Raw genomic sequence first — 27,882 nt, 5'->3', positions numbered from 1 at the left:
GATGGCATGGCACTTCATGAACAGAAACTAAGTTTCAAAGACAAGTAGACCAAAAAAAACAAAACAAAAAAACTCACAAAGGACTGCCTTCTCAGAACCAGTCCCTTTACTCAGAGAGGAGAGGAGAGAAAAAACAATAGAAAAAAATGACACTAGAGAAAAAGGGTGAAGGTGACCTGTGTTTTATAACCTCACCTTTTTTTTTTTTTTCAGAACCAGGGATTGAACTCAGGTCCTTGCGCTTGCCAGGGAAGCACTTATTCCACTAAGCCATCTCCCCAGCCCCAACCTCACCTTCTGTAACCAGCAAAAGCATTATAGTAATAGGACACATAAGCAATTATAGCTCTTTCATTAGCTCTGCCAGTGAATACTAAGTCTGTGTGGAGAAAAGAGTATTAACTGCTAACACCAGCAGGCTTCTGCTAAGAGCTTCCTCAGAGAAAGCAAAGGTAGAAATTTTTTCTTCACCCCTACACTTTTAAAAAGCTTGGCTCAAAGCAAAAAAGACGTATGTTCCAAGTCAATACTCTGCAGTTTTGAGAATTGCCATGGGAAATAAAGGAATTACCAATGAGAAGACAAAACTGCACTAGTAGGAAAGGCACATCTCTGGGAAGGAAGAGGCTTCTAGAATTCTAGCACATTGCCAGAAACATCCTACCACTACTCACATGAAGACGCAGGTTCTGAGAGATCCATTTTGGAAGTCTGCAGGGAGCATGTGTGCCCACAGAGCCAAACCTGGGACTCACCTCAAAGCAGGTTCATGGTGGAAAACAAGGAAACAATGTCCACAACCTTTTCAAAGTATGGTAGATTGTTAAGATGAGAAGAATATCATCTATTTTCACTACAGGTTCAGTTCATGGGCAGGTAGGCCAACGTACACTTGAATAGACCTACTTGAATTCAAGGACCAACATAAAAGGAAAAATTTGAAGTCAAGGAGCAGCAGGGAGAGGCAAGGATTCAGCAAGAGGTATAATAAGCTGAGCAGGAGAGAGCTAGCCCCAGTGTTACCATGAAAGCACACAGTGATGAGAAAGCTTTCCTACAGCACAGTGGGGATGAGATGGTCCCAGTACAGCAGCACAAAGGGTAACAGGTGGGCTGAATCTGTGGAGTAGTCATTACAGTGTGCTTTTCCTCCAAGGGAGTCACAGTCACAACTGCTCATCAGAAGATTATAAAAATGAACTCCACAGGGGCTGGGGAGATGGCTCAGTGGAATAAGCGCTTCCCTGGAAAATGCAAGGACCTGAGTTCAATCCCCACAAAAAAAAAAAAAAATGAACTCCACAAAACTAGTAACACAGACAGTAAGTATTATTCTAGATCTTTAAAAAGAAAGGACAATGAAAAGCAATAGAAGGAAGGCTGGAAGGCAGAAATAACTACAGGGCTAACACACTGCATTGCCAAGAGGGATATAGAGGGACAGAGGGCTATACACCCAGACTAAGGGAAAACAGAAGAACTGAGAAAAAGGATCTAAGTAGGGCCAGAAGAATGATGATGTTAATGATGTTAATGATCATAAATGAGTATTTGAAGTTAGATTTGTCTTCAACTTTGAACAGTAGAGAGATGTTACTGAATCAGAAGATTCCAATACTAATTCATCCTGGCTCTCAATCCGAGAACTCTGAGGGGTTATATATCATACAGAGAGATCAAAGAAAGGCCACAGAAATACAAACTTAGTTTGGAGAACACAGATGGTGAAAGAAAAAAAGCAAGTTTTCTTTCTGTGTTCTAACTGCCTTTCTGTATTGACTCCCTCCTCTAAAGAGCTTTGGAGAAACTATAAGCAGAATTTCAAACTTCCTGTAAATGTGAGCATTTATATTGTACTAATATAAGAATACAATTAATAAGTGGGAAAGATGAAAGTCCTATTTGAAAGATCCCTATTATGGCTTGAATTCTGTCCTCCTAGAAGGGATGCTGAAGGCCTAACCTCAGTACCTGTGAACATGATCTTATTTGAAAGAAGGGTCTTTTCAGATATAACTGAGCAAAGATGGGGTCACACGGAGTAGGAAGGACCCTTAATCCAACAGGTGGCCTTATAAGAGGAGCAGACATGCCAAGCAGACCACAACAGGCTCGTGAAGACAAAGGGAGGAACTGGGTTCATGCTGCCACAAGCCAAGGAATGTGTGGGCTTCTAGAAGACAGAGAGGCAAGAAGACTCCTCCCCTTCTGGCCTGACCAGTGCGTCACTTCAGACACAACTCCTAGAGCTAGGAGGGAAAAAGAATCTTCGTGTTTTAAGCCATCCAGTGTGTTGTCATTTACAGAAGCCCCCAAAGAATCATCAGAACAAGGAGAAATAGAAAATTAACCACGGGGCCGGGGAGATGGCTCAGTAGAATAAGCGCTTCCCTGGCAAGCGCAAGAGCCTGAGTTCAATCCCGGTTCTGCAAAAGAAAGAAAGAAAGAAAGAAAGAAAGAAAGAAAGAAAGAAAGAAAGAAAGAAAGAAAGAAAGAAAGAGAAAAGAAAGAAGGAAAAGAAATTAACCACAGACTATAATCTTTACTTTTCCCTAATAGAGGTAATTAGTAAAAACAACTGACCATGGCAGGAGGAAATGCTAATAACAAGATAATGTATGAATACAAGTCCCTTGTAGGAAGGGTCTCATCCATCCCATTACTTCCTATGGAACCTAGCAGAGGATCCTGCTCATAGAAAGTGCTCAGCAAATATCTATCAAAAGCTAAGTGAATCACAGGTAAATGACGTGGATGGTCTCCACACTTGCACTTTGAATGGTGTGCCATAGGTACAGTTCACAATAATTCAAATGGCACAAAAAGTATTTGCAACAAGTCCCCAGAATGAGTACTATAAAAGTGCAAAATACACAGAATTTTTTAAGATGTAACAAAATTAAATTAGAAATCAAAAATGAAATATGAAAGTTTGTATGGTACTGTGAGGGATGAATATTCCATATTTTATATTTAAGTCTGTAACTTCTAGCCATGAGAAAGATATTTTTCCCCTTAAGTATGTAACAAAGATTTATTTGCTAAACTTGTCCTTTTGCAGTTAAGGCAAACATATTATGGTATGGAAAAAAATAAACAAAAAATCTTATTTTAAAAATTGTAAACTAAAGCATTCTGCTTCTTAGCTAAAGCTGAAATATTTGCTGAATCCTTTCACTCTGAGCAGGAGATATTTTATATAGATTAGGTATGTAGAAAGGAAGAAGCCAAGTATTCCAGGTATAGTTTTATGAAGTCCCTAGATATAGTTATAACATTTGTAGTTTAAAGATTTTCTGTAATGCAGTAAGCATAATTTTCATCTCACCTTCAGCATCCAACATTTTAGGAATATCCAGGTGCTTCTCTGCGATTTCCATTGCTAGGTTAATGTTTCCTATGGGGTCATCCTGCATAAAAAACAACCACTTTTTAAAATTATTCAGTCAGGACTTATAAATAGTTTTTTATATCCCTCACCTAGGGCAGGATGCCTTCATGCTCCACACAAACATGACACATAAGAAACTTTCCTTACCTTTTCCCTGTCATTTCAAATGTTTAGAGAAACATTGAAAATCACAGAAACCACACAACCCATGCACACTCCACAAAAAGTAAGCAAAAGAGCTGATTGCTTTGTGAGAAGAAGAGGGAAGCTGTTAGGGAGTCTCTCACTGATAAGGAAGAACATCCTGCACACACCAGAAGTTGTTTTCCAGTGTGTGAATAACATAGTTTCAATCATTCAAAAAGAAATCACAAAAGGTGCATTTTCCAGATCTGGAATGTGATCATGGAGGATGTTTACTCCAACATATTGGCTTTAAACTTACAAAGATGACGGGAAGGTGCTGCCAGTTGAGATGTTTAGCTCACTAGAGAGGTTACAAAAATCGTATTTCTGTGAGATCAAAGGCTACAAGAAATTGGAAAACCTTAAAATTGTACATGAATTCATGAAGAAAACTTTTTTGAAGAACGTGTTTATCTATGGTAAAACTAGTTAAATACACATAACATAATAAACTTAATCAGCAGCACTTAACTGAAATGCTGAAAAACTAAAAGACTAACATACCTTATTTTGATTTATTAAATAGACTATCTATAATGAATCTGAAATGGAACAGGATATGATAGGAAAATCAAAATGAGAAGTAGTGTCAGTCCAGGGATTACTATAATCAATTCTAACTGCAAAGCCATTTAAACATTTCAAAAACTGTGCCTGCACCGAGCACAATCATTTTAATATGTTGGAATATTTGAAAAGCATAAGCTTTAAAAACATATTCAATGAAGAAACCAAACTCAGCTTCCTGGCTTCATAGAGTATACAATTATTTCCAGGCCAAAAAATTTCAATTAACTGGTGTTTCAAAAAAAGATACAACTATGAAAGTAGTCATCTCATTAAGTAAACCTTACTTCACACTTTATGGATATACTTACAAAGCCAAATAGCTGCCTAAAAATTATTCCTTAAAAAAAAAAAATTATGGAAGACAGATTTTGGCATCAAAAATACAGAGTAATGACTCTGGGACTTTATGAGAGCTATCTCATTTAGACAGAAATGAACAAGAGATAAAATATTGCAAGTTTTTCCATGTGACCACAGCCAGATTACCAAACTTACTACCTTCCTAGAGTGCACAACTGGGATAACAGTACCGACTTTGGGGGGAAGCATGAATAAACGTGCATATGTGAGTTTACACATATGCATATGAGTATGCAAACACATAGATATTTATTTGTAACAGTATCTGACCTAGTGCTACGGGAGGTCTTTATTGCCATCATATTATTATTTTTCCCATTGTAGATGGGCAATTTCCCTAATCCTGAATTTTCTGTGATTAAAAACTGGCCATTATAAAACTGCCAGCGAAGCTAAGCCTACCCCTTCCAACTTTTACATTCTGAAAATTCAATAGAGATTTAAAGGGGGAAATGTACATTATCTATACAATTAAAATATCTCAAGGCAACTTGGGGGATAAGAAATTATGCATGGAAGAGCTGGAGAAAGCTCCACTCCTGACTACAGTATTGTCGTCTTCATTCGTAGGATGTAAATCAGTTCTTCACAGGTTCTGTGAGCACTGGTGGGGTGAGCACACGATAACTCAGGAGACAAGGTAAGCCAGGACACGCTGCTATGAATGCGTGTCACACCACACAGAAGGCAGCATGCAGCTGGGCGAGGTTCCACACCGAAGCAGACAGCACATGTGAACGCCAGCTAAGTACACCAGCGCCCCCAGAGGAAGTGTGCAGAACTACCACTACGGGGAAGTCCAACAAAAGCTGGAGGAGCGCTTGGCTCTGAATTTTCCCACGTTGTTATTTCCAAGGCAGCTCAGACCTCCCATTCCCAATAGGTCCTCATCCCTCTTTGTATCACACATTCCATTTTAAACCTTCTGCTAAGGAATGAATAGGAAGCTGGGTGTGGTGACACAAATCTGTATTCCCAGCATTCTGGGAGGTTTAGGCAGAACGACTGCAAGCTCAATCCCAGTCTACACAATTTAACAGTTTAGTAAAACTCCGTCTCAAAATTTAAAGATGAAGCCAGGCATAGTAGAGAATATCTGTGATTCCAGCACTTGGGAGGTTGAGTCAGGAGGATCACTGTGAGCTCAAGGCCAACCTGGGCTACACAGTGAGTTCAAGGCCAGCTTAAACTACAAAGCAAGACCCTGCCTCTAACCAAACAAGCAAAAACAGTCAAAATTTTAAAAATTAAAAATAAAAAGACTGGGAATTTAGCTCAGGGTGAAGGCCCTGAGTTCAGTCCTCATTCTCCCAGGCCCCACCCCGGCCCCACTGCCGCTGCTGCCATCTCCCAAACGGACGCAACAATCAAAATGCTGGTCTGAAACCTGGACACACTAAAAAGCAGGCTTAAAGAGAGAATTAAAGATTCTCAAATGCCATTTTGTGAAAAAAACAAGTAAAACAAAAAAATTTACTAAAACTTATTTTCTAATGAGACAGCTAATCCTTATCAATAGTGAGATAGTTAGTTCATATGAGAAATAAGTTATCGATATTGAGTTAATATATATGCAAGTAAGCTCTCCAATAAGCTAAAAGGAATTTTAGAATATGTGAATCTTTCTTATTCCCAAATTCTTAAGAAAGATATCTCAAGTCTTCTTAGGAAACCCAGCCCAGCCAGTAAGCTTACCCAGACAGGGCTCAGCAGGGAGGCTTAGCTTTTGGTCCCATCCTGCTAAACAGGTAAGTGTGTTGCCTGCTAGGTGAGTATCTGTCACAGTAGATGAGTGACTGGCCTGACAGGAGAGTACCCTTCCTGGCAGGGGACAGGTCACTGGTCTCCCTAAGAGGTGAGTGTTCCCCAATGGTAAGTGTTTTCCCAGCTCTTCTCTGCCACCATGGAAGAAGCTCACCGGCAGAACAGCTTTTCCTGGGGACCTTGCTGTGGGCAGCTAGGATCTGTGCAATTAGTGCTGACGTGCTCATTCTCAGGAAGACATGCTGAGCACGAGGTGAGGACACTGCATGCGGGGCCACGCAGAATGACCTTGTTAAGCTTGGAGTAGTCAATGAGGTCTGGCCGGTGTCTGTGGATGAGGGCACAGAGTCCAAGGCCATCTTTCCAGCTTCGCAGCGTGGAGGAGAAGAGGAAGGTGGGTTAAGAGAGAATGCAGCAGGTACTGTCTTCTCAGTGGGACGTAGCTTCTGTCTGGCTTCACGCACCAAAAGAACTGTCCCCCTTTCCTGTCCAGCAAGTTGATGGCCCCTCAGAGGCCCAGTTTCATCTGGCTGCACATGTCCAGCCAGACTGTCTCCGTCCACTGGTTCTGCCCTGTGTCTTGCCCCAGGGGGGTCTGTGCTAGCATAAATGACAACAGGAGGGAAGGAGCCTCCACAACTGTCCCTGCCCTTTCCAATCCCTGGGTCTTTCCCACTGTCTTCTCCAAGTTACCTGCTTGGGTTATCACCCCTGAGGCTGCCTAGTGTCTCAAGGACACCTGCAAGGCCTGTGTCTGGGAGATGTTCCTTCCAAGAGCTCTTAGGATACCTCTAAAGCCATCACTAGCTCTCAGGTACATCTCTATGCTTTATAAGGTTACTTTTGTCAGCATTTTATTTAAAAGATAAAGGTGCCAGGCATAGTGGCACATGCCTATAACTCCAGTACTCTAGGAGGCTGAGGCAGAAGGATTAGAAATTTGAGATCTGCATCTGGACAATTCAGGGACTTAGTGAGACTCCCAATCTCAAAAATAACTGGAGTTGTAACTCAGCCAGTATGAAGGTCCTGGGGTGCATCCCCATAATGGAAAAAAAAAAAAAAAGCAAAGGTATGAAGGTGAGGGGAACACACAGCTAGCAGGTAGATCCTGATGTCTAGCCTGTCTCCTGTAGGCACTGGCACTAATCACTCCTCGGCCATGGAGGGGTCATGGGGCCAGAGACAGCAGGATTAGTGAGACCTAGGCACAGGAGTCCTACTCCCCAAAGCATTGGTACAAGGAGGATCTGGTAGGAGTTCTAGTTCCCACCATTAGGAACTTCATGTGGGGCCAGCAGAAGCTCAAGGAGGTGAGTGGAGACTGTCTGGGAACTGCTACTGACTGGCTGAAGGCCACAGTGCTTCCTAGCTCTTCTTCCTGGCCCAGTAGATGCTTCAGTCTCACCAATCTGTTATTGTGGGCCTTCTTTTCTCTCATCAGCAACCATTTGTTCACTCACCCTCCAAAGGATAAAACCGTAACCAACTCTCCCACCTATCTAGGTCCATGACAAAAGCAAGTAGGACTGCATGACTAAAGCAAGTATCAAAATCATGGTCTTGTATCATGTCTGAATTTTATCCATCCATAATTTCCTATAATCTTTCAAATGTTATTTTTCTACTTCTCTTGAATTTGGCCAGAGCAAAGCTGATGGATTCGGCATAAGGGAGCAGGATGTCACAGGTGCACAAAGTCTGCAGTCTGCTCGGGTCCCTGATAAGCAAGTACCCTTCCTGCTGCCTTCCCCACACCAGAGAAGCCCAGGTGAGGTGCCCTGTACTTAGACATAGTGCAGCCTTCTCAGTTTTCCACACCTTAATGGACCTGTTTTCCTTGGGAGCCTCTAAGCATCCCGAATTCTAATCCTCTGTTCTCCTATAAACATAAACAGCTGCTCAAAAAGGAACAAGTATCTGGGCATGGACTATCCCAGTTGCCTTGGCCACAGGGGTTCCAGGAAGATGGGAAGGGCCACAAGGACCCTGCACTTACCTCGTGTGGAAGTTTTGAATGTTCACATTTCTGTAAGGAGCGGTTTTCCTCTGGCACCAGAGCAGCAGACCTTCCTTGGCAGATGTTTCTGTAATGACAGCCAAGAAAGTGTCCACAGGGAGACACACTGCTTAGTTCACCCAACTCCTAGTTGCCTTTGCAACAGGGCTCCCAGGGCCAATCACCAACATACCACCCTTCCTTCCAGCCTCTGCACGCAGATGGGAGCTGAGACACAGACCCCAGAGATGAATGTTTAATGACACTTAGGGGACTTTAAAAAGACAACACAGGAGCAATCGAAAGTGACAACATAAAAAATACTAAAGCAAGACTTCAGGGTGATTGGTAACTTACTTTTTAATTTATCTTTCATTTTTTGAGACAGGGTCTCAATGTGCAGCCCAGGATGGGCTCAAACTTATGATCCTCCTGCCTTAGTCTCTCAAATATTGGTGTGTACCACATCACCTAGGTGACAGCTTACTTTTTTAAAAATATAAATAGTGGGCTAGACAAATAGCTCAGCAGATTAAAGCACCTGCAAGCAGGTTTGATCCCTGGGCCTGCCATGCTGGCCCCGCCTCTGGAGTATGCTGAGACAGCAATTGAGACTGGGCATGGTGGCATGCACCTGCAACCCAGCTCTTGGGAGGGTGTAAACAGGTGGATCACTACAAGTCTGATCTAGTAGTGAGACTCTGAATACCCTGTAGACCCTTCCCTAAAATACAGGGGAAAAAAATAGTAATTGAAAAAACATGTGGACTCCATCCACTACTTGAGGTGGCACCGGGGACAGTAACAGTTGTAGACCAGAGACTATGTGTAGACTGGACTAGTGGGATGCTACAAACAAATTCCTACTTCTCTACTGACTGCATGCTTAAAAATTTAGGAAGGCTTGATCCTGAGCTTGAAGTGAGTGGACAGAACAGTCTGATTCTTTGTAGCATCTTAGTATTTATGTATGCAACTTAAAAACACACAAACATAAATCAGTGAGACTCTAAATCAAAAACTTACAAATAATACAAAGAAACTGTACAAAGAAATTGTGTGTAGCGTTGGCTAACTAACCTGTCCTTCATACTCTAATCAAGCTGTTAGCTAAGTGGAATTCCCAGAGGCCCCTGTTTATTTCTTTACCCAGTGGTATACAATACTTAAGAGAGTTACTGGTAAATTTTAAATTTGGCCTAATGGGTTTTGGCCAGGTTTAAACAACCCATCAGGAGTTGTGGTGACCAGGACAATGTGTCATTGATGACCGTAGCTGCAGGTGGAGACATGGGGTAGACAACACCTGCTACTGATTGTGTGCACTCTGGGGACACACTTCCCCAGGGTGGCCCATCCACAGATGGGTGGGTGGACAGGCCCTGGAGCTAGGCCATCCTGCCTGCTGAGGCACTGGGAATCCCTCCGGGCCTGGCTGCATCAGCGTCAGCACTGCACAGCAGACACAGCTTTCTTCTTCCCAGCCAGGGTGGCTTCTGGCAAGAGTTCTGGTCAGAAGACTCCTCAGCCATCTCCCATTTCACCCCTTTCTCCTGTACAAGTACTTCCTCCAAATCTCCTGTACTTCTAGTCAGAGTCTCATGCCCACCACCATTGAATTATATGCTAAAGACTTGAGCATGAATGTGATGGTATTTAGAGATGGGGCCCTTGGAAAATGATTAAAGTTAGACAAAGTCACAAGGTGGGGCTCTTGAGCTGGTATCTGTGCCCTTATAAGAGGAGCATCAGAGTGCTTTCAGTGTCTTATGTGCACCTCCCACCTCTCTCCATCTCTCTGTCCATCTTCCTTTCTTGGCCCTCACCATGAGGAAGGGCAAGAAAGAAGGCTGTGAGCCAGAAAGAGGCCCTCACCAGCTCCAGACTACAGCAGCACCCTCACTTCAGACTTCCAGCCCCCATAACTATGAAAAAGTAAATGTCTGCTATTTGAGGCCTCTGGACTGTACTATGTTTTATGGCAACCCAAGGATACTAAGTCCTGCTATGTATTGGAATTTGATTCACAGAGGATGTCAACCTACACAGATCTAAACAGTTCCACAAAATCACTTGCATAACCCAGGATGCTGCCTTTGTTTTTGAGACAAGGTTTTTCTATGTAGTCCTGGCTGACCTGGACCTCACTATCCTCCTACCTCAGCCTCCTGAATGGTGGGATTACAGGCATGAGCCACCACACTCAGAAGATTCTGCCCATATTCAAAAGTTAACTTACAAAGTCCCTATAAGGATATACATCCTTAGCATGGGCCTAAACTTCCATCTTAGGTGAAGTTGATTTCTTTCAAATCAAAATAAATACTCCATTTATTTATCTAAATTATCCATTTGGGTTCAGATTTTTCTTTGACTGAGAACTTACATAAATATACATACTCTTTCAGTGTTACATACTGTAAGAATAACTTGAATGTCTCCTGCTCCTGTCTCTTCTCTAACACATTCTAATTAAGCAAAAAGACCGAAAGGTCCAATACTTTTTAAAAATATTAATGGCTATAGATGTTGAAATATGGGACTCCTGTATTAGCTGGGGTTTTTTCCCATAATTTTATTGAGAAACAAATAGCAATGTGACAGTTTCAAACCAAATTGGTAGGACAGTTTCAATAATTAACACATTGCATACATTCTTCCTAGTGCTTAATTGCTCTACAAGATGTGGACATGATATCCTATTTACAAACACTATTAGAACAAATCACTCTATTCATTAAGAGAACGTAACTATATATCTATCCTAACCATCTTGAATACACAGATACAAAATGGACATTCATCTGTATTCCCTTTTTTTGTTTAGTTCCATTATTTGAATATTATAAGTGTGTTAATTCAGCAAAATATTCTAAAAGAGTCCAGTAGTCCATAATAGTATTGGGTCTTCCACTTCACTGGCAAAGTCAGAAGTTGTTGACCTGGGTCCCCTACAGCTCAACATAACAGCATGCCTTTACTTCTTATACTTCATTTTTATACTTTTCTGCTGGATAGTTAAGACCAAGGCAAAGCAGGACCTAAGCAACAAGAGCTGTAGCTTTTGGATCTGATAAGGTCAGTCAAATCCCCTCAGGATTTATCCTGAGATCCTGTACCTCAGATTGTTGAACATTTGTCACTGTCAGCCATATGGATGAGTCACGACCATTGCTTGGCCAATGTGCTCTCTGTGAAATCCTGAGAGAGTGTTTTCTCTCCATGTGACTCTCCTTAGGCACACTCTACATCGTCAATCACTTTCCTCTTTGGCCCCATAATCTCCTTGATCAGAAAATTTGGGACACTACCAAGTTATATGACGTTACAGTACAATTCTCATATGTCCTGAATCTTAATTGACCTTGGAAGGCTAGGGCCAAAATGTTGGCTTTCCTTGCAGCCCTTTTTCTCTAATTTTGGTCTGCAAACTTAGGTTATTAACCATCCAGAAGACAAGTTTATTGTTATTACCATACAACCTAGGCTGTTAAGTTTAACCTCACTATCTGTCTGAATATCAAACATCTTAGGCATAACATGGAACAGGTATTTTTCATCAAGTATTGACATGTTGAACTTTAAGTCCCTATAGAATATGATGAAAAAAACATTTAAAAATTAGAATACATTTTTAAAATAGGTACAAAGAATTATATAATTCTTATGTTTATACATAAGTCCAAAAATCTAATCATATACAACCTTGAAGTAGGACAATCCCACAACATTCCTTTTCCTGTCTCTTGCCTTCATTCACCACCTCCTTCTTTTTGAATGTATTAGCTGTTTTGCTGTGTATTTAAATGTCGCTTTGCAGTTCTGACCAAGGTAAATTAGGAAAAGTACATCGGTGGAGATAACTGGCTGTATCTTACAAAACTTAAGCAAAACTAATCAGGTTTGAAAAGTAAACAGAAGTAAATCAACAAAATCCTTAGCACTTGCTGGTGATGTTTAGCTCCACACAACACATTCCATTTAATTTCTGTGCGAACACGCCCATTCACACTTAGCCTACTAAAGGCTGACAAGGTCTTCTCCTGATGTGGGTGGCTGCTCTAGTCAAAGCTAACCCTCTTGTATTTTCTTGGAAGAGGGCCACCCATCATTCTAGCAAAGGAAACTGGCTTCTCAAAATACTCAGGGTTTTTGCTTTTGTTTTGAGACTGATTTTTATCAAGCAGTAGAGGCTGGCCTTGAACTCGTTGATTCTCCTGCCTCTGCCTCCTGAGTGCTGGGATTATAGGCACATGCTACCACACCCAGCAAAATGTTTTAAAAACAGCATCTTGGGCTGGAGATATAGCTTAGTGGCATAAATGCCTGTCTGGCAATTGCAAAGTACTGAGTTTGATTCCCGGTACAAAAAAAAAAAAAAAGCATCTTTTCCTAAATTAAAACAAAGTAAATTTTCTATAGATTAATAGACATTATTACTCCATAAAACTAAAACAAATAAAAATGTAAGTTATCAAACTAACATTATCGACTGTATTGGACATTGAGGAACATCTTCTGGAAGGGATTTAGCTACAATGACGATGAAATCATTACTTTTTTTTTTTTTTTACAGAACTGGGGATTGAACTCAGTCCGTTGCGCTTGCCAGATGCATATATTCTGTGATGTTTTATAAAACATACTGATTTGACTATCTCATTTGGAGTGTGTAAGTAATAATTTTGGGGAAATTCTGATGATACCATCTATAGCTACATCTGAAATAAAATTTAAGCTCAAAGTCCACATTATCACCAATTTAGAATTTGTAACAGGGGTAGGATATAGAGCCCAGTGGCCACACTCAGCATGTACGAGGCCCTGAATTCCATTCCCAGTACCGTGCCGCCCCCCCAAAATTAACCAGTCAGAAAAAAGCTGAGGCTAAATCCAAGCACTCCTTTTTTTTTCTTTCCCCAGAACTGGGGATTGAACTCAGGCCCTTGCACTTGCCAGGCAAGTGCTTATTTTACTGAGCTAGCTCCCCCCCCCCCAGTAATTCTTTAATATTTGCTGGGAAAGGATTTGCTAGCCCAGCTTTAGTGATAGTGTGAACAAACATTTACAATACAGTATTTGTTTTTTAAAGCAGATTAAATGTCTAAATATTTAAATTTAGAGATATATAAAACATGAGAAAAATTAGAGCACATTATCATTTTTATTTAATTTAAAAAAAATTTATTAGCACATGTTTTCAGTAATATGTTACTTTTTAAAGCAGGAGCTTTCCAGAGACATTGTTATTTTTATCAGCATAAAGGAACATGCTTTAACAAAACTTCATTGTGCAGCAGTTTTCAAGTTCAGAATATGAATTCAAGCTGGCTGTCATATGTAACCCTGAACTGAAGTTTCAATGTGATTATGTCTTAGTTTGATTTTTAGGTGACAGGGTGGGTCTTTGGTGCTAAAAGGGAATAATCTAAGTGAAATTAAAACCAGTTAAAGGCAAGTACTGCAGGCTTCAAGTCACCTGGTACAACATTAGGCTAGTTTTTCACTCTTAATCCTTATTGGCTGATGAGTAATTAAAACCAGAGGGTATGGGAGGGAGAGTCAGGGCATCCTCTGGTCTGAGCAGGATCATAAATAGTTCCCTTATTGCACCTCATTGATGTAGCTGGTTGTTTGCTGAGTTACAAAGTTAGGGGAGACTGATTTGTTGGATAACCCACCTGCCCCTTGAACACATTCTGTGGTACATATGTTGTAATTTGAGAGTTAACTAAGCAAAGTTCTAATTTGAAGAATGTCAGTTTGGCATTCTTCAATAGTACTGAATTTATCAAGATATTTAGGAAAATAGTGAGTATAAACCCTGAAGATTTTTTTCTTTATTTTTTTTCTTTTATCTTCAGTGGCAGTCCGAGGATGAGGATTCTGTTACAATGACACAGCAGGTGTTAGGCCAAAAGATACAGGGACAACAGAGATTTTGTAAAGAGGCAGGGAAGAGAAGAAAAGAAAGATTGTTGCCAAAAAAAGAGAGAAAAAAGGAAGGAAAAGAGAAATAAAGCAAAGAAAAAAGATGAAGGAAGTGAGGAGAGAGAGGAAGGAGATAATGAACAAACTTGGGTTACCATTATTTTTGTATCTCTCCAAAATGTGTGTTTTGGTTGTAAGCCTGAAGAACTCAGCCACAGTTGTAAATTAACTAGCATGACAAGCAGTTAAGAAGTTGATACAAGCTCATTTTAAACTCGACTTCTGTTCTAAACATGTGCTCTTCTTTTTTAAAATGACTCCACCTCCACAACTGAAACTGAGCTGCTGGGGTCTTTTCCCACACAAATATACAGCTTACAAAAACTCAGCTCGCACACCTTTCACTCAATCATGTAAGTAACTGTTCAACACTATAACTCCTATTCCAAAATTAATTTGCAACCTCGATATCCAAATTATACAAGTAGCCTTCTAATAAGGACTTTACCTTCAACTGAAATGTCCTGAATAGCAAAGCGAAGGATGATGGTCCAGATCATACCCAGGGTCATTTTCACGTTGCCATCAACAATTTCTGTAGGTGAGAAAAACAATTTAGTAATGGAAAGATAACATAGTTAGTAATTTTTTCTTTGTGTAAGACTGGTATCAGAGCTGTCAGAAAAATACAGACAGAAGGACCAGTTCATGTTTTTCTAACTCTCACAGTGAGTCTGGTTAAAACTGTAGTATTCATAACCAAATGTCTCAAGTTTAAGTGAATTCTGAGTTGTACACTATTAGTGTGAACCAGCCAGGCATTTCCAAAGTTTTAAGACTATGAGCTAAGGTGTTTTGCTGTTTTGTTTGGAGACACGGTCTTGCTATGTAGTCTAAGTCTCCCTTGAACTCACTCTGTAGCCCAGGCTGACCTCTAACTCAAGATCCTTCTGCTCTCAGCCTCCCAAGTGCTAGGATGACAAGTGTGTACCACCATACCTGCCAACCTAAGGTTTTAAATAACCAAATACAGACACAGCCTTGTCTCTACTTTGATTCTTCTTACAGCCATCCCCAGCTGGTGGGAGCAACACTTTGCTGTGTCTATTGGGCTACAACTAGTCCCTGGGGACCTCCCCATATTCCCAATTTCTTAGCATGAAGAGGCCACTCTTTTTCCTATTGTTCATATTAAGAAACCTTGGTATTGTACATTCTTCCTGTCTTCTGTAATTGCTATAAAGAAGATTCAGTGTTGTATCTGACTCTATTCTTTACAAATAAGCCTCGAGCCTGGTCACCCACTTCTGGTATCATTTGTTCCCAGGTCTGCATGCCGCATTCCTTGCAGCGGCTTGGCACAAGGCCACCCACATCATGGTGGTTGGAAGAGAGAATTCGTGTTGCAGGATATACTTTGGCTCTGAGGTCAGTGCAGAACCCATGTCACTCCTCTCACCTTCTGCCCCAATTGACACCAGTTTCACCCCCTTGCTGGCTATGTAATCCAAAGCCTTGTTGACATTTGCAATCTTGTGGAACCGCATTTTCCCTCTGTCTGGCTTGGGCAGCCTTTCTCCTGTAGGATGCAAAGAGAACAGTGCAGAGAGAGTCACCACTTGGTATGGAATCAAGAGGGTGAATTTCAGAGTTTTGGCTTTTCTTAAGCAGAAATGGTTACTCAAATGTTTCTCCCACGTCCTAGTTTCTCTAAATCACAGGACAGAAAGAACATTAGATTCAAATAGGATCAAAACCAAGTTTACCAGTGAGGGGTCACAGGATTAAGGCTCTTCAGGCTGGCTGGGAGAGTCTGGTTTGGCCTAGGAGCCAACTTTTACATGTGTAAAGAGAGAAGCCTGTTACCCTCCACAGAACATTTAGAGTTGCTGGCTTACTGTCTGAGAAAGTCGGGCAGCCTAGTTAAAATCACAGCAGTAGCTGCCAGGGCTTGTCTTAGACACCTGGTTATGAAGATATATGGGTCAGGGTAGGCCGCCATTCTCCTTCCCAGGCACATTTCTGCAAGGGTGATCCATCCTGTCCAAGCTGAACCAATTTGAAACTCAGAGCAAGTCAAACCTCACAGGGAGCTTAACTCATGTAGTCAGAGTGCTACTGACATAGATGCTGTGGATACAAGATGATTTCCAGAATGCACACCAGCTGGTGTAACAGCGAGCAGGGTGGCAGGGTGGACAGTCATATAAATATACTTTTTTTCTGTCTTAATTTTTTTTCTTAGTTTATGTATTTGCACAGGTTCTCACTACACAGCTTGGACTCATAGTGCTCCTCCTGTTTTCAGCCTCTCCAGTGCTGGGATTACAGGCATATGCCACCACTCCTGGACTCGGTCTCTGACTCAGCACACCCAGGAATGGGGCCAGTGTGGCACAAGGTACTGGGGCTCGGACCCTTGTCCCTGGGCTTGCCTAAGCAGGCATTTAAGTCTGCTGAGCTATCTTGTTGGTCCTTCTTTTTTTTTTTTTTTGAGGTGAGTAGCATAAGCATTATTTTAATAAGTCCATTTTAAACAGAATTCACTCCTTTTTCTTTGGAAGAGAAAAATAACTCCAAGCAGATTGCACTTGGAGAAGATTTTCTTTGCCAGTAATACATGCTCTTGCCCAGCCAAGTTCAAAGATAACTCATAATGCAGTCATCTTGAAACAGATGCTGACCTAGTGATGACTCATTTAAATACAGGACTGGAGTATGTGAACCCACCTGAGATGACTTCCAAAAGCAGCATGAGCTTAAGGCCATTTCTGAAGTCTTCTTCGATGTTTTCAATCTGGGTGCCAGCTTTCCTCAGGTGGGAATTACACCAGGCTGTGAATGTCTGCAAGAAAAACCAGACTTACTTAGCACAGGCCCATCCATGCACCAGCAGACCCTGACCTCATAGATGACTCTTGACACCTGACACAGTGCACAGGCTCTAGGAGACTGGAGCTGTGTGTGCCTTCTACAGAAAGCAGTATGTGATGGAAAGAACTGGAAACCTGAAGGTAAGATTTTAGTAAAATTTCCTTCTTGGAAACAAACTCATGGATGTTCTATTTCAGCTTGGGATATTTTGCCTTCAGCTAACAAGGCCCCAAATTTACACCTGTAACTTCACCTTCTGAAAAGCTATTCTTGGTAGGAAAGACACTAAATTAGGATGTGCTTTCTTCTCTGTATACAACAAAAATAAACTTGCTTGCAGAATGAATGCATAAATAATGCTAAAGAAATACTCAAATGTCTTTCTTTAGAGTAGAGGTGGGCGACATTGTATAGTATAAAAGGAGAGAAAAGGCAGACCACATAACCACTAATTATCAAAAAGTAGTTTATCTTGGATGAATAATTGTTTTAAGCTTTTAACTAAATCAATTAAACAAATTTGCAGTATAAGCATTTAAAAAATAACAACAACCACCTCCTACCAGCCTACTCCAGGCCATGAGCTAGATGGTAGATTCCAAGTAGAATTAGAATGTACCTTTGCCCCCGAAGGGCTCACCATCCAGTCAGGTTACCAATCACTAAGGAAATCTTTAGCAGAAAAATGGACCCTATTTTAGTGGCATCCAAAGTTATTCTGTTTATTTTTCAAGCTTCTTTTAACTTGGCTCCCACTTGTGCACTATTTCCTGCCAAAACCAGATTAGAAATGCTTCTGGCAGCTGCTAAGAATGCAAACTGTCCCCTTGTATTACAACAGCTGTTGGGCTTGAGGACAAAGTGTCTGACATGTTAAACTGGGGGTGGGGGGTAAGAGACACACAGATAGGGTTTATCTTCAAGATGACAACATCGATCTCTTACAGAATATTTAAAATTTTTCTCAACAAGATTAGAAAAAGTGTCCATAAAAAATGATTTTCCTGGGTAATAAAGCAGATTTTCAAATCTAACAGTTACTTATTTCAAGAATTATGTGATAGCATTAAATTCAAAGGCCAAAAGGAAAAATGTAGACATTTCTTGGGTTTATAATAATAAATTTATTCTGAGAGCCTAAATGAATAATTGTTTCCCCTAAAACACACTTGAACTTTACTAAGGCCTAAACAGGAATATTCTAGATCTGTATTGACCCAATATGGCAGACCTTTGTACAAGTGGCTATTTATGCTTAAAATTAATTAAAATGAAACTAAACTATTTAGCCCCTGAGCTGCACAAGCTGTCTTTATAGTACTCAGGGATCAAGTGTGGGATGATGTAGCTGTAGAACATTCCCATTCTCACAGAGTCACTCAAGACAAGGAAGGATTGGTTTTTGAAGGCAAGATTACTGTAGGAATCTATTGTTTCCTTTGATGCACAACATGCTTTTTCATGTGATATAAACTCATTTGATTCTTGCTATTTTTCCTGTAATTTGGGCTATATTTAAAGTCCTTGCCTTTAAGCACTGAGGTCTAGTCCCACCTACACACATTTGATCGATTTCCTAGCTTCCATGGCTCCCAACATATCCACCTTTTTTGTTTTGTTTTGTCAGCGATGTGTGTTCCATTGCAGTTAGAGAAGCTGTTTTTGGAGAAATCTTTAAAGAACCTTTTCATACTTGATGCCAGTTCAAAGACAGTTACTTTCTCTTAGTTCATTGAGAAGTAAGGTTTGTACTAATATTGTTTAGACAGAATATCATGTCTATATCTTGTCCTTTGAGTAACTACTATGAAGACAACAATATGCAATGTATTAAACATTATAACTGTCCTACTAACCTATTTTGAAACTTTTATTGCTATTTTCTTTTTTCTCATTAAAATGAATAAAAAATTAAATTAAATTTAAAAAAGTCTTTACCTATGCCCTTTGAGTTTCATCTATTTTATTTTTCAGCAGATTAAGTGTCTCTGTTTTAATATCTAGGTCTTTGATCCATTTTGATTTTATTTTAGATAGCATCTTCTGGATGTGGACAAACCATTTTTACAGCATCATTCACTAAAAGAGGCTACTTTTTTCTGCAGCATATACTTTTGATCCCTTTTTCAAAGAGATGGCTAAATTACCTGGGGTTGTTTCTGCATCCTCTATTCTAGTCCACTGATCCATGTGTCTATTTTTGTACCAGCACCATGCTGTTTTTACTGCAGTATCTTCATAATATAATTTGAAATCCAAAAATTTGATGCTTCCTGCTTTCCTCCTATTGCTTAGAATTTTTCCTATGGAATGAGGAAAAAAATTTGCCAGCTACTCCTTGAACACAGAACTAGTATTTAGAACAATGGCAAACCTATTAGAGCTTTCAATGATACAAACAGTCCACTGCAGCACATGTGCTACATGTTTGCCATTACTGACATAGAATAAAGAACTCAAAAAACTAGACCCATAAAAATAAAAGATCCAGCAAAAAATGGAAAATTGAAATAAACACATTTCTCTGAAGTACAAATGGACAATAATTATCTGAAAAAATGTTCAGCGTCTTTTGCTTTTAGAGAACTGCAAATCATAACAACACTGAGAGTCTTACTCCAGAAGAAACGATTAACATCAAAAACTATATATATATATATATATATATATATATATATATATATGCATTATGGCTTATGTCTTAGATTTCCCTCCAAAGCTTCATGCAATTATATGTGGGGCTTTTTCAGAGGTGGCTGGATCTAGAGTATGTGACACTGAAATTGGTTCATGGTACAATGCTCAAGGGTGGTAGGATTAAGGGCAGGAGGGCTACCTTCCCTTAGCATGAGGGTTTTGTTTTTTTGTTGTTTTTTTTTTCTCTGAATGCCCTCAGGCATGGTTTGTCTGGCTGGAGTGTTGTGGGAGTCAAACTACAGCAACCTGAGGCTCACAGCTTTGTGGAAGCAGCCACTTAAAGAACTGAGCTATGGCCAGCCCCCCCCCCACCCCAGCATGATAAAAAGATGCTATTGAGGTTCTTTTGTGCTTGCTACCTGGTGGGCACCATGAACTGTTCTCTCTGTGCTGCTTCTCTGCCAAGCCACCCTGCCTTAGAGCCAGCCTTTACTACTGAAACTTCTACAAACTATGAACTAAATATAAATTTCCTCCTTTAACTTTGGGTAACAGATATTTTGTCTCAACAATAAGTGAAAAATAACTATGACAGAATCTTGGTACCAGAGAAGTGGGGTCATTGCTGTGACTATACCTGACCATATGGCTTAGGAGTCTTTGGAGCTGCTTGTGGGAAGGGGAAGAGTTAAGAAAGGCTTAAAGAGTCAGCTGAAAAACTAAATCTGGAATGCCTTATGGAGATGGGAGATTCTGTTCAGAACTCAGAAAACCAGAAGACTGATAGAAATCCTGCTGGTAAAGACCAGACTCAGGCAGTTTTTGCAGGAAGGAAGGACCAAATTCCCTAGACTCCAGACAGTATGTGTTATACCTTGGCAAAAAGTTTGTTCACATTTTGTGCAGGTCCAGAGACTTTGCTTAAGATTAATATTGGTGGACTAACTAATCTTGCAGAAATTTCAAAACAGTCTAATGTTGAGTTGTGACACAGCTGTCAGATCTATGTTGAAAATCAAGAGCAAACAGACCAGTAGATCAATTCAAAACAATGTGAGTTTAGCCAGAAAGGAAGTTTGGGTAAAGTTGCAGCCTGTAAAGATGGAACAGAGGAGAAACAGATCATGGAAAAGACTAACAAGGAAAAGCCAAGTATTTCAGAAGACAACAGAAATGATGGCCCAAGCACAGCACAAGAATTAGCAGGACTCCAGCCTTTGCAACTTTGCAAATCTAAAAGAATTTGCTTTGAGAAAAGAGCTCCAAAGGATTATGTTTCAGAATAGCAGTGGCCTAGAGAAATTGTTTCTCAGGATTGGGTTCACAGTGCTCAGGGATCCAGGCACTCAACCCCTACAGCCAAGAGAGAAAGAAGTCTTGGCTACTGCTCCAGCTGGCGATGGACTTTGGCATCATCCACATGGTGCTGGTGTTAGGTGTATGCAGAATGCAAGAGCTGTGGGGCGGAAAAGTTTCCACTCAGATTTCAGAAAAAGGCCTGGAGGCCAGGCAGTGTACCTCTGAGAGGGTAGTGCATGGCACTGTGAGTGTGAAGGCAAAGGTGCCTTGCAGACCCCACAAGTTTGGAGAAGCCAGGAATGTGGATAATCTGAGGAAAAGTGGGAGCAGAGAGCAGAGTGGGCCCAAGACAGAGGCCATGGGTGGTATCACAACCAGAAGTGACATATAGGTGGAGTCACTCAAATTCTTTGAAGTTCATGTCATGCCATGGATCTCTTTGGATGCTGCACATGGAAATTAGAGGACTTCATGTTTGCCCTGCTGGATTTTGGACTGCACTGGTCCCATTTCTTTTTATCCCTCTATTTATACCTTTTAGAATGGTACTGTTTATCTTGTGCCATTATATGTGGCTCACAGCTTTACTTTCACTTGTACAGGAGCTCACAGCTAAGTTTGCCTTAAATCTCAGAGGAGATCTGAAACGTGGACTTTAAATATTGCCAAATAGTTTGAACAACTCTTAGAGATAGACTAAACATCTTTTGTTTAAAGGAATGTACATGAATCTTTGGGATGGAAATGTTATTGTTTTGGTCAATATGTCCCCCCAAAGCCTCATGCAGTCACAGACTGGGCTTTTTAGGTGGCTGAATCTAGAGTATGTGATGCTAAGGGTAAGGGTGGGTGATTGCTAAATCAGACTACTGATTGGTTTGGCACCACCCTAATTCTGGTAGCCTCCATACAATATAAAAGACAGAAATAAGCTTGTCTTCTCCCTTGCTTATTGTCTTTGCTGTCCTCTGCTACCAGGAACTGCTTCTCCTCTACCATGCCTTCCTACCTTGCAGCCATCCAATGATGGACTGGAACCTCAACAAACTGTAAGCTAAATTAAACTTTCTCCCTTCGAGTGTTAGGTATTTTGTCTCAGCAATGAAAAAAGTACCCAAAGACAGTGAAGTTTGGGGGATAAAAGAATCCCTCTATATTGTTGGTGGGAATACAAACTAGTACAAATCAGTATAGGGATTTACAATACAAACTAGCAGAAATCAGTATAGGGATTCCACAAAAAAATTGAAAACAGAAATTCCATTCTATTCAGCCATACCCCTTCTAGGCATCTTCCCAGAAGAGTTAGAGATATTATATTATAGAGATGCATACATACCCATGTTTATAGCAGCATAATTCATGATAGCTAAATCTTGAGAATGTCCTATATGTTCATCAATAGATGAACAGATAAATGAAATGTGCTAAAAAGGATTAAGACATGATTTGTATATGTACCAACTCCTCATGATGAATGTAATCATTATGTACTGCAGACATGTACTAAAATATTTTTAAAAGAACCTGTTATTTACTTAAATGTCGAGTGTATGTATGTAACTTCCTGAATAGATAATAAATTTCCATGGCTCAAAAATCAAGTCAAACAGGAGGGTAGAAAGAATCCTCCCCTCACCTCTGTTCCCCCACAATCCAAAGCCTTCCTCCAGAGAGAGTAAAGGACATCAGTTTTCTATATATTCCTCTAGCCACAGATATGTGTGTGGGAACTCAAAGGTGTGTTTTGGTTTGGTTTGGTTTTGGTCCTTTTAACACAAATCACAGTATACACCTAGTTTTATATTTGCTCGTTTTACACACCTAAGAAATATAACCAAGAGATCATTCCCCATCAGCACTGATCATTCCTTTTTTGGTGGCTGCCTAGTATTCTACTGTACATACCATATTTTATGTAACAAGCTTCCTATGGATGGACATTCAGGTTGTTCCCAGATAGCTAAGTTCTTATAGCAAAATCATCCTAGACCTCTTTTTCAGTAATGAAAACTACTTCAAAGGGTAATTTTTTTTTAATGTATTTAGTACAGGGTCTACAGGATCTCACTACACAGATCAAACTTGTAGTGATCCTTCCTGTTTTTCAGCCTCCCAAGCACTGGTATTACGGGTATGCACCACCATGCCCAGTCTCAATCACTGTCTCAGCACACTCCGGGGGCAAGGCCAGCACAGCAGGCAGGGGATTGAACCCCTGGTCCCTGCGTCTGCCTAAGCAGGCTCTTCAAATCCTCTGAGCTATCTGGCCAGCCCTAGGGTGATTTTTTTTAACAAAGGAATTTTGAGACTAATTATATGTAGTATATTCTTCATTTCATGACCAAGTTATAGTTCTGCAACTAGGTCATTAATTGGTTGTTAAGTGAGGAACTGTATATAGTATTACATTATAATATTCAAAACAAAGAAATCTCCAACTTGATGACTTCACTTTTATTTGTACAACTCTTACATGCAGTACTGTATGATATAACAGAACATAAACTATAGTACTGTACTATATAGGACAATCATCAAAACTTTCAGTACTATATAAACAAGGTATATTATACAGAAAAAGACATTGAGCCTTTATAAATAAGATGTATAGAACTGTACACAGAAAGATGAGTTGTAAGCCTAAGCAGCAGATTGTTAAGTCCAAACAATCATTAAACAAGTAGGTTGATGAGGAATATCTGTCCTGATGCTATAGGAGAGTTACAATGAAAACAGCAGGTTGTAGGGGACCGGGGAGACAGCTCAGTAGAATAAGTGCTTGCCTGGCAAGCGCAGGGTCCTGAGTTCAATCCCTGGTACCGCAAAAAAAAAAAAAGAAGAAGAAAACAGCAGGTTGTAACTGTTAAAGTAACTGACAAAGTATAGTGATTTAAACATGTACAGGGTTGCTTTTATTTAATTCCATTTTAAAAATGCAAGCACGATATAACCAAAATATAAGGTGAAGGTTTACACTTTAAAAATGTATTATAATAAAAGATGCATTGCCATTAATCTCCCTCAAAACACTCCCCTCACTTCAAGCACATTTGTCCCATCACTCTTGCCACTTTCTGAAGCAGCTTTGGAAGTCCTCTTTCATGAGTGTTTTTTATAGCTGCCTCAATGTCCTGAACCAATTCAAAACATATATGGAATTTTCTACCAAATAAAAACATCACAGTGTGTCTTCATCCAGCTTATTCACCAGATCTGGAACCATGCTATTTCTGGCTCTTCCCCAAAATCAAAGTAACCATGAAGGGTAAATGTTTTGAAGGGATTCAGGACACCAGGGCAGTCAGGCCAGCACAACTAAAGATATTCATGAAAGAGGACTTCCAGAGCTGCTTCAAAGAGTAACAAGAATGATGGAGGGAGTAAGTTCAAAGTGAGAGTGTTCTGAGAGGGATTAATAGCAGTATCTCTTTTACTGTAATATATTTTATTTTATTTTGGGAGCAGTACCAGGGATCAAACTCAGGACCTTGTGCTTGCCAGGCAGGTGCTTATTGGCTGAGCCATTTCCCCAGCCCCCAGTGATAAATTTAAAAAATGTAAAATTTACAGTATTTTTGGATCACACTTTGTATTGTTGGTATAAGTTACCACACCTTGTTATCTAATTATTTAAAAGCCTCATAATAAAAAATCAGATGTACTTCTGTATACAACTCCACAGTCATTCAATAAATGATGACTGTCTCCTGACCCCCACAGTAGAATACAGTGCTAGTCTACGTGATACTACCTTTTTATAGCTATTACCTGCAATAAAGGTAATTTACCATAGATGAGTGATTCTGTTGTGCAAATTCAGAGAACAAATTAATCTAAAAGGTCAATTTACTTATTTGAGTTAAGCTTAATGAAGTTTCCTTATCTTTAATGAGTTCTCTTAAGAACCTAGACAGTGGCGACGAACTAAGCATGGAAAAAAGACTCTTTCCTGTGGTAAATGCTTGCAAAGAGGCCAGTGCACACTGATAAGGAATATTAGGCTTTGTTAGAATGTTTAATTTTCATTCTTATTACATTTTTGATTACTATGGCTCAGGGGGACTATTCCCATGTATTTCCCATCGAGGCGTCAATGAAATCCTTTTGATCCAGGATGAGATACAAACAATCACAGCAACAATAAAACCCCACACATGTTGCTGAAGGCTAGAGGACTTTCTTGCTGTGTCAATGATTACATGCAGTTTAAGGACCTTGGAACCTAAAATCTGGAATGCTCAAATGGAAACGCAGGTAGGGCCACATGATTTTGGAGGCAGGCGTCTTGGTTCAAACCAGATTACCGAGCCATACGTCCTCGCTGCAGGGAAATAGCACTCTATGAATCAGAAACAGCGCACCAGGGAAAGACACCACTGTCTCTTTACTCTATAATTAACCCAGAAGCTGCAAGCCACAATGAGATTGTTCAACATCCTCCCTTGCTTCCAAGTAAAATCTTCCTTTATCTCTCTATTGCTCATTCTCCTGCAACTAGTGATAAATGCGAATGTTTTTAGTATCTAAAAAAACCAACACATAAAGATGTTTCAGAGCCACACAAATGGGACTAGGATGGGAACCACAAAACCACCAGAAATAAAAACAAATCTTCTTGGTTCTTATCATCCTCCAAAGAATCTAAAATAAAGGTGCAGGGAAAAGCACTAAAGTCACAGAGAGAAAAGAAAGAAATGCTGGGGAGATAGCTCAGTAGAATAAGTACCCGCCTGGCAAGTACAAGGTCCTGAGTTCAATTCTCACTACTGCAAAAAAGAAAGAAAGAACTGTAATGGCTGTTACTTCATTATATACAAGGGGTGGTCAAAATGTATGGTGAACATTTTAATCTAAAACTTTATTACACTAAGACACATTGCCATTAATCCTCCTCAAAATATTTTCCTTTACTTCAAAAACACCTATCCCATTATTCCTGCCACTCCCTAAAGAAGGTCTAGAAGTCTTCTTTTATGAATGTCTACAAATTATAGTAAGAAATATGGTGATTCCTGCTGCTGAGGTCCATCCAATAGAAAAGCAGACTCATAAAAACATGGCATACCCTCATCCATCTTATTCAGCGGATCTGGCACAATGCAATTTCTGGCTCTTCCACAAAGTCAAAATGCCCATGAAAGGTTAGATGGTTTGAATTGATTCAGGACATTAAGGAAGCCATGACAACACAACTAACAACACTCATGAAAGAAGACTTCCAGAGCTGCTTTAAAAAGTGGTCAGAATAATAGGATAAGTGTGCTTGAAGCAAGAGGGCATATTCTAGAGGAGATTAATTGCCATGTGTTTTTACTGTGATAATTCTCTTCAAATTTAGTCACTGCATTTTTGGATTACACCTCATATGTTCCTCAGACAACTGGAGCAAATGTTAGGTTCTCTTTCCTAAACATGAAGAATCACAGTCCCTGAGTCACTGACCAGACAGGGCAGTTTATGGCAGGAACTGGTTGCCACTGCCTATGTGGCCTTCCTTGGATGCAGATGGATACCCTCCAAGCACAGGGGTAAGAAAAGGAGGCCTGAAGTGTAAGTCAAGTTCCAGTACTCAGAGTATTCTTTTATTCTGTAACAATGAAGGAGATTCAAACCATCAGTAATCTCTGCCTCTGCTGTATTTCTGAATATGACCTAGAGGCCCAGAAAATTCTCTGCAACCCCTGAAACATGTCCACTTGAGAAAAACATCAGTTGTAGGAGCTTTGTAGGATTATCTGTTCGCAGGAAGTACTAGCCCCATCCAGTGGCAGGAAAGGACATGCCATCTTTCATGGAAGATTGTGAGCAAAGTTCTCAGCCCATGGGAACTACAAGATTATTGTCTTTGTCCTGATGAAATTAAGCTGCAGAACAATCAGTACATGTCCTCAAAGGCAAAAAGTATTTACATCCTTACTGAACTGGAGAGATCGACTTGTGTTGTTCAGCTGCTATGCATTTGAACCTGGTTTCTTTTTAAGTTAGGTATGCCTTTTGGCATTCCACTTGTTCCATGGGGTAAAGGTAGCAAAAAAATTTTAAGCCAAATGAGTTATGTCTGTTGAGTATATATATCATTCCTTTTTGACCACACATGTGCATAATCCTTCCTTGAAGGTGAGTAAGTGGAGACACAGCTGTACAAAAAGATCAATCATGAGTCTGACATGCTTTTCTCTTAATAAGCCTGGTTCACCTTTTTTTTTTTTAATCTTTTAATTATTTACCTGTATGGCACGCTGTACCAGGGATCAAACCTGGGTCCTTCTGCTTGCTAAGCAGGTGCTTAGACCACCAAGCTATTTCCCCAGCCCCCAAGTCTGGTTCCTCTTGCAGTTATTTCTTTTAGAAATAAGGTTCAAAGCCTGGGCAAGCTGTGGTAAGACTATCTGTTCAACCTTTTCCCTTCCATGTTCTCCAAACAAAAAATGTGGCAGCATATTTATAAATTTCCCTCATCATTCTTTAAGCAGCCTTTTCCTTAAGAACAATTACATCTTCTGAAATAGAAATTCATTCGGGCTTTCCCAAATGAAGTGGTCTGGGGGTCTGCTGCCAGCATGAGTCAAGGAAAGAGAGCCTGAATAGCTTTTCATATTTAAACCTACCAATTATATGACAGATTTGTCTTCCAGGTCAAAATGACCTGGGGAACTGTCAAAATGTCCTAAGCTTTTCAAGTTGCATATTATTAGCTTTCCACGAAGAATCAGGAAGTCCATTCTGTAGGTCCTTTTTTTTTTTTCAGAACCAGGGATTGAACTCAGGCCCTTACACTTGCCAGGCAAGCGCTTATTCAACTGAGCTATCTCCCTGGCCCCATTCTGTAGGTTCTAAGCTTGTCTGGACACTTGCCCCAGCCTGTATT

General features: G+C 40.2%; 1 protein-coding gene across 1 annotated transcript in view; it reads right to left on the bottom strand.

Moving 5' to 3' along the window:
* Actn2 (actinin alpha 2) overlaps positions 1–27,882 on the bottom strand; it is a 76,009-nt gene that overhangs the window by 25,934 nt on the left and 22,193 nt on the right. Inside the window, exons 2-7 of the mRNA XM_004640844.3 lie at positions 16,932–17,046; positions 15,661–15,780; positions 14,710–14,796; positions 8,271–8,358; positions 6,560–6,638; positions 3,329–3,410 (exon numbers count right to left, since the gene is read on the bottom strand). Coding sequence (XP_004640901.1) covers positions 3,329–3,410; positions 6,560–6,638; positions 8,271–8,358; positions 14,710–14,796; positions 15,661–15,780; positions 16,932–17,046 — 571 coding nt within the window. The remainder of the gene's footprint in view (positions 1–3,328; positions 3,411–6,559; positions 6,639–8,270; positions 8,359–14,709; positions 14,797–15,660; positions 15,781–16,931; positions 17,047–27,882) is intronic.

The sequence above is a fragment of the Octodon degus genome, unplaced genomic scaffold (assembly GCF_000260255.1).
Source record: "Octodon degus isolate 3935 unplaced genomic scaffold, OctDeg1.0 scaffold00127, whole genome shotgun sequence".
NCBI classification, from domain to species: Eukaryota; Metazoa; Chordata; class Mammalia; order Rodentia; family Octodontidae; genus Octodon; species Octodon degus.
The sequence above is the reverse complement of the archived record's forward strand: the minus strand, read 5'-3'. Positions and strand labels throughout refer to the sequence as shown.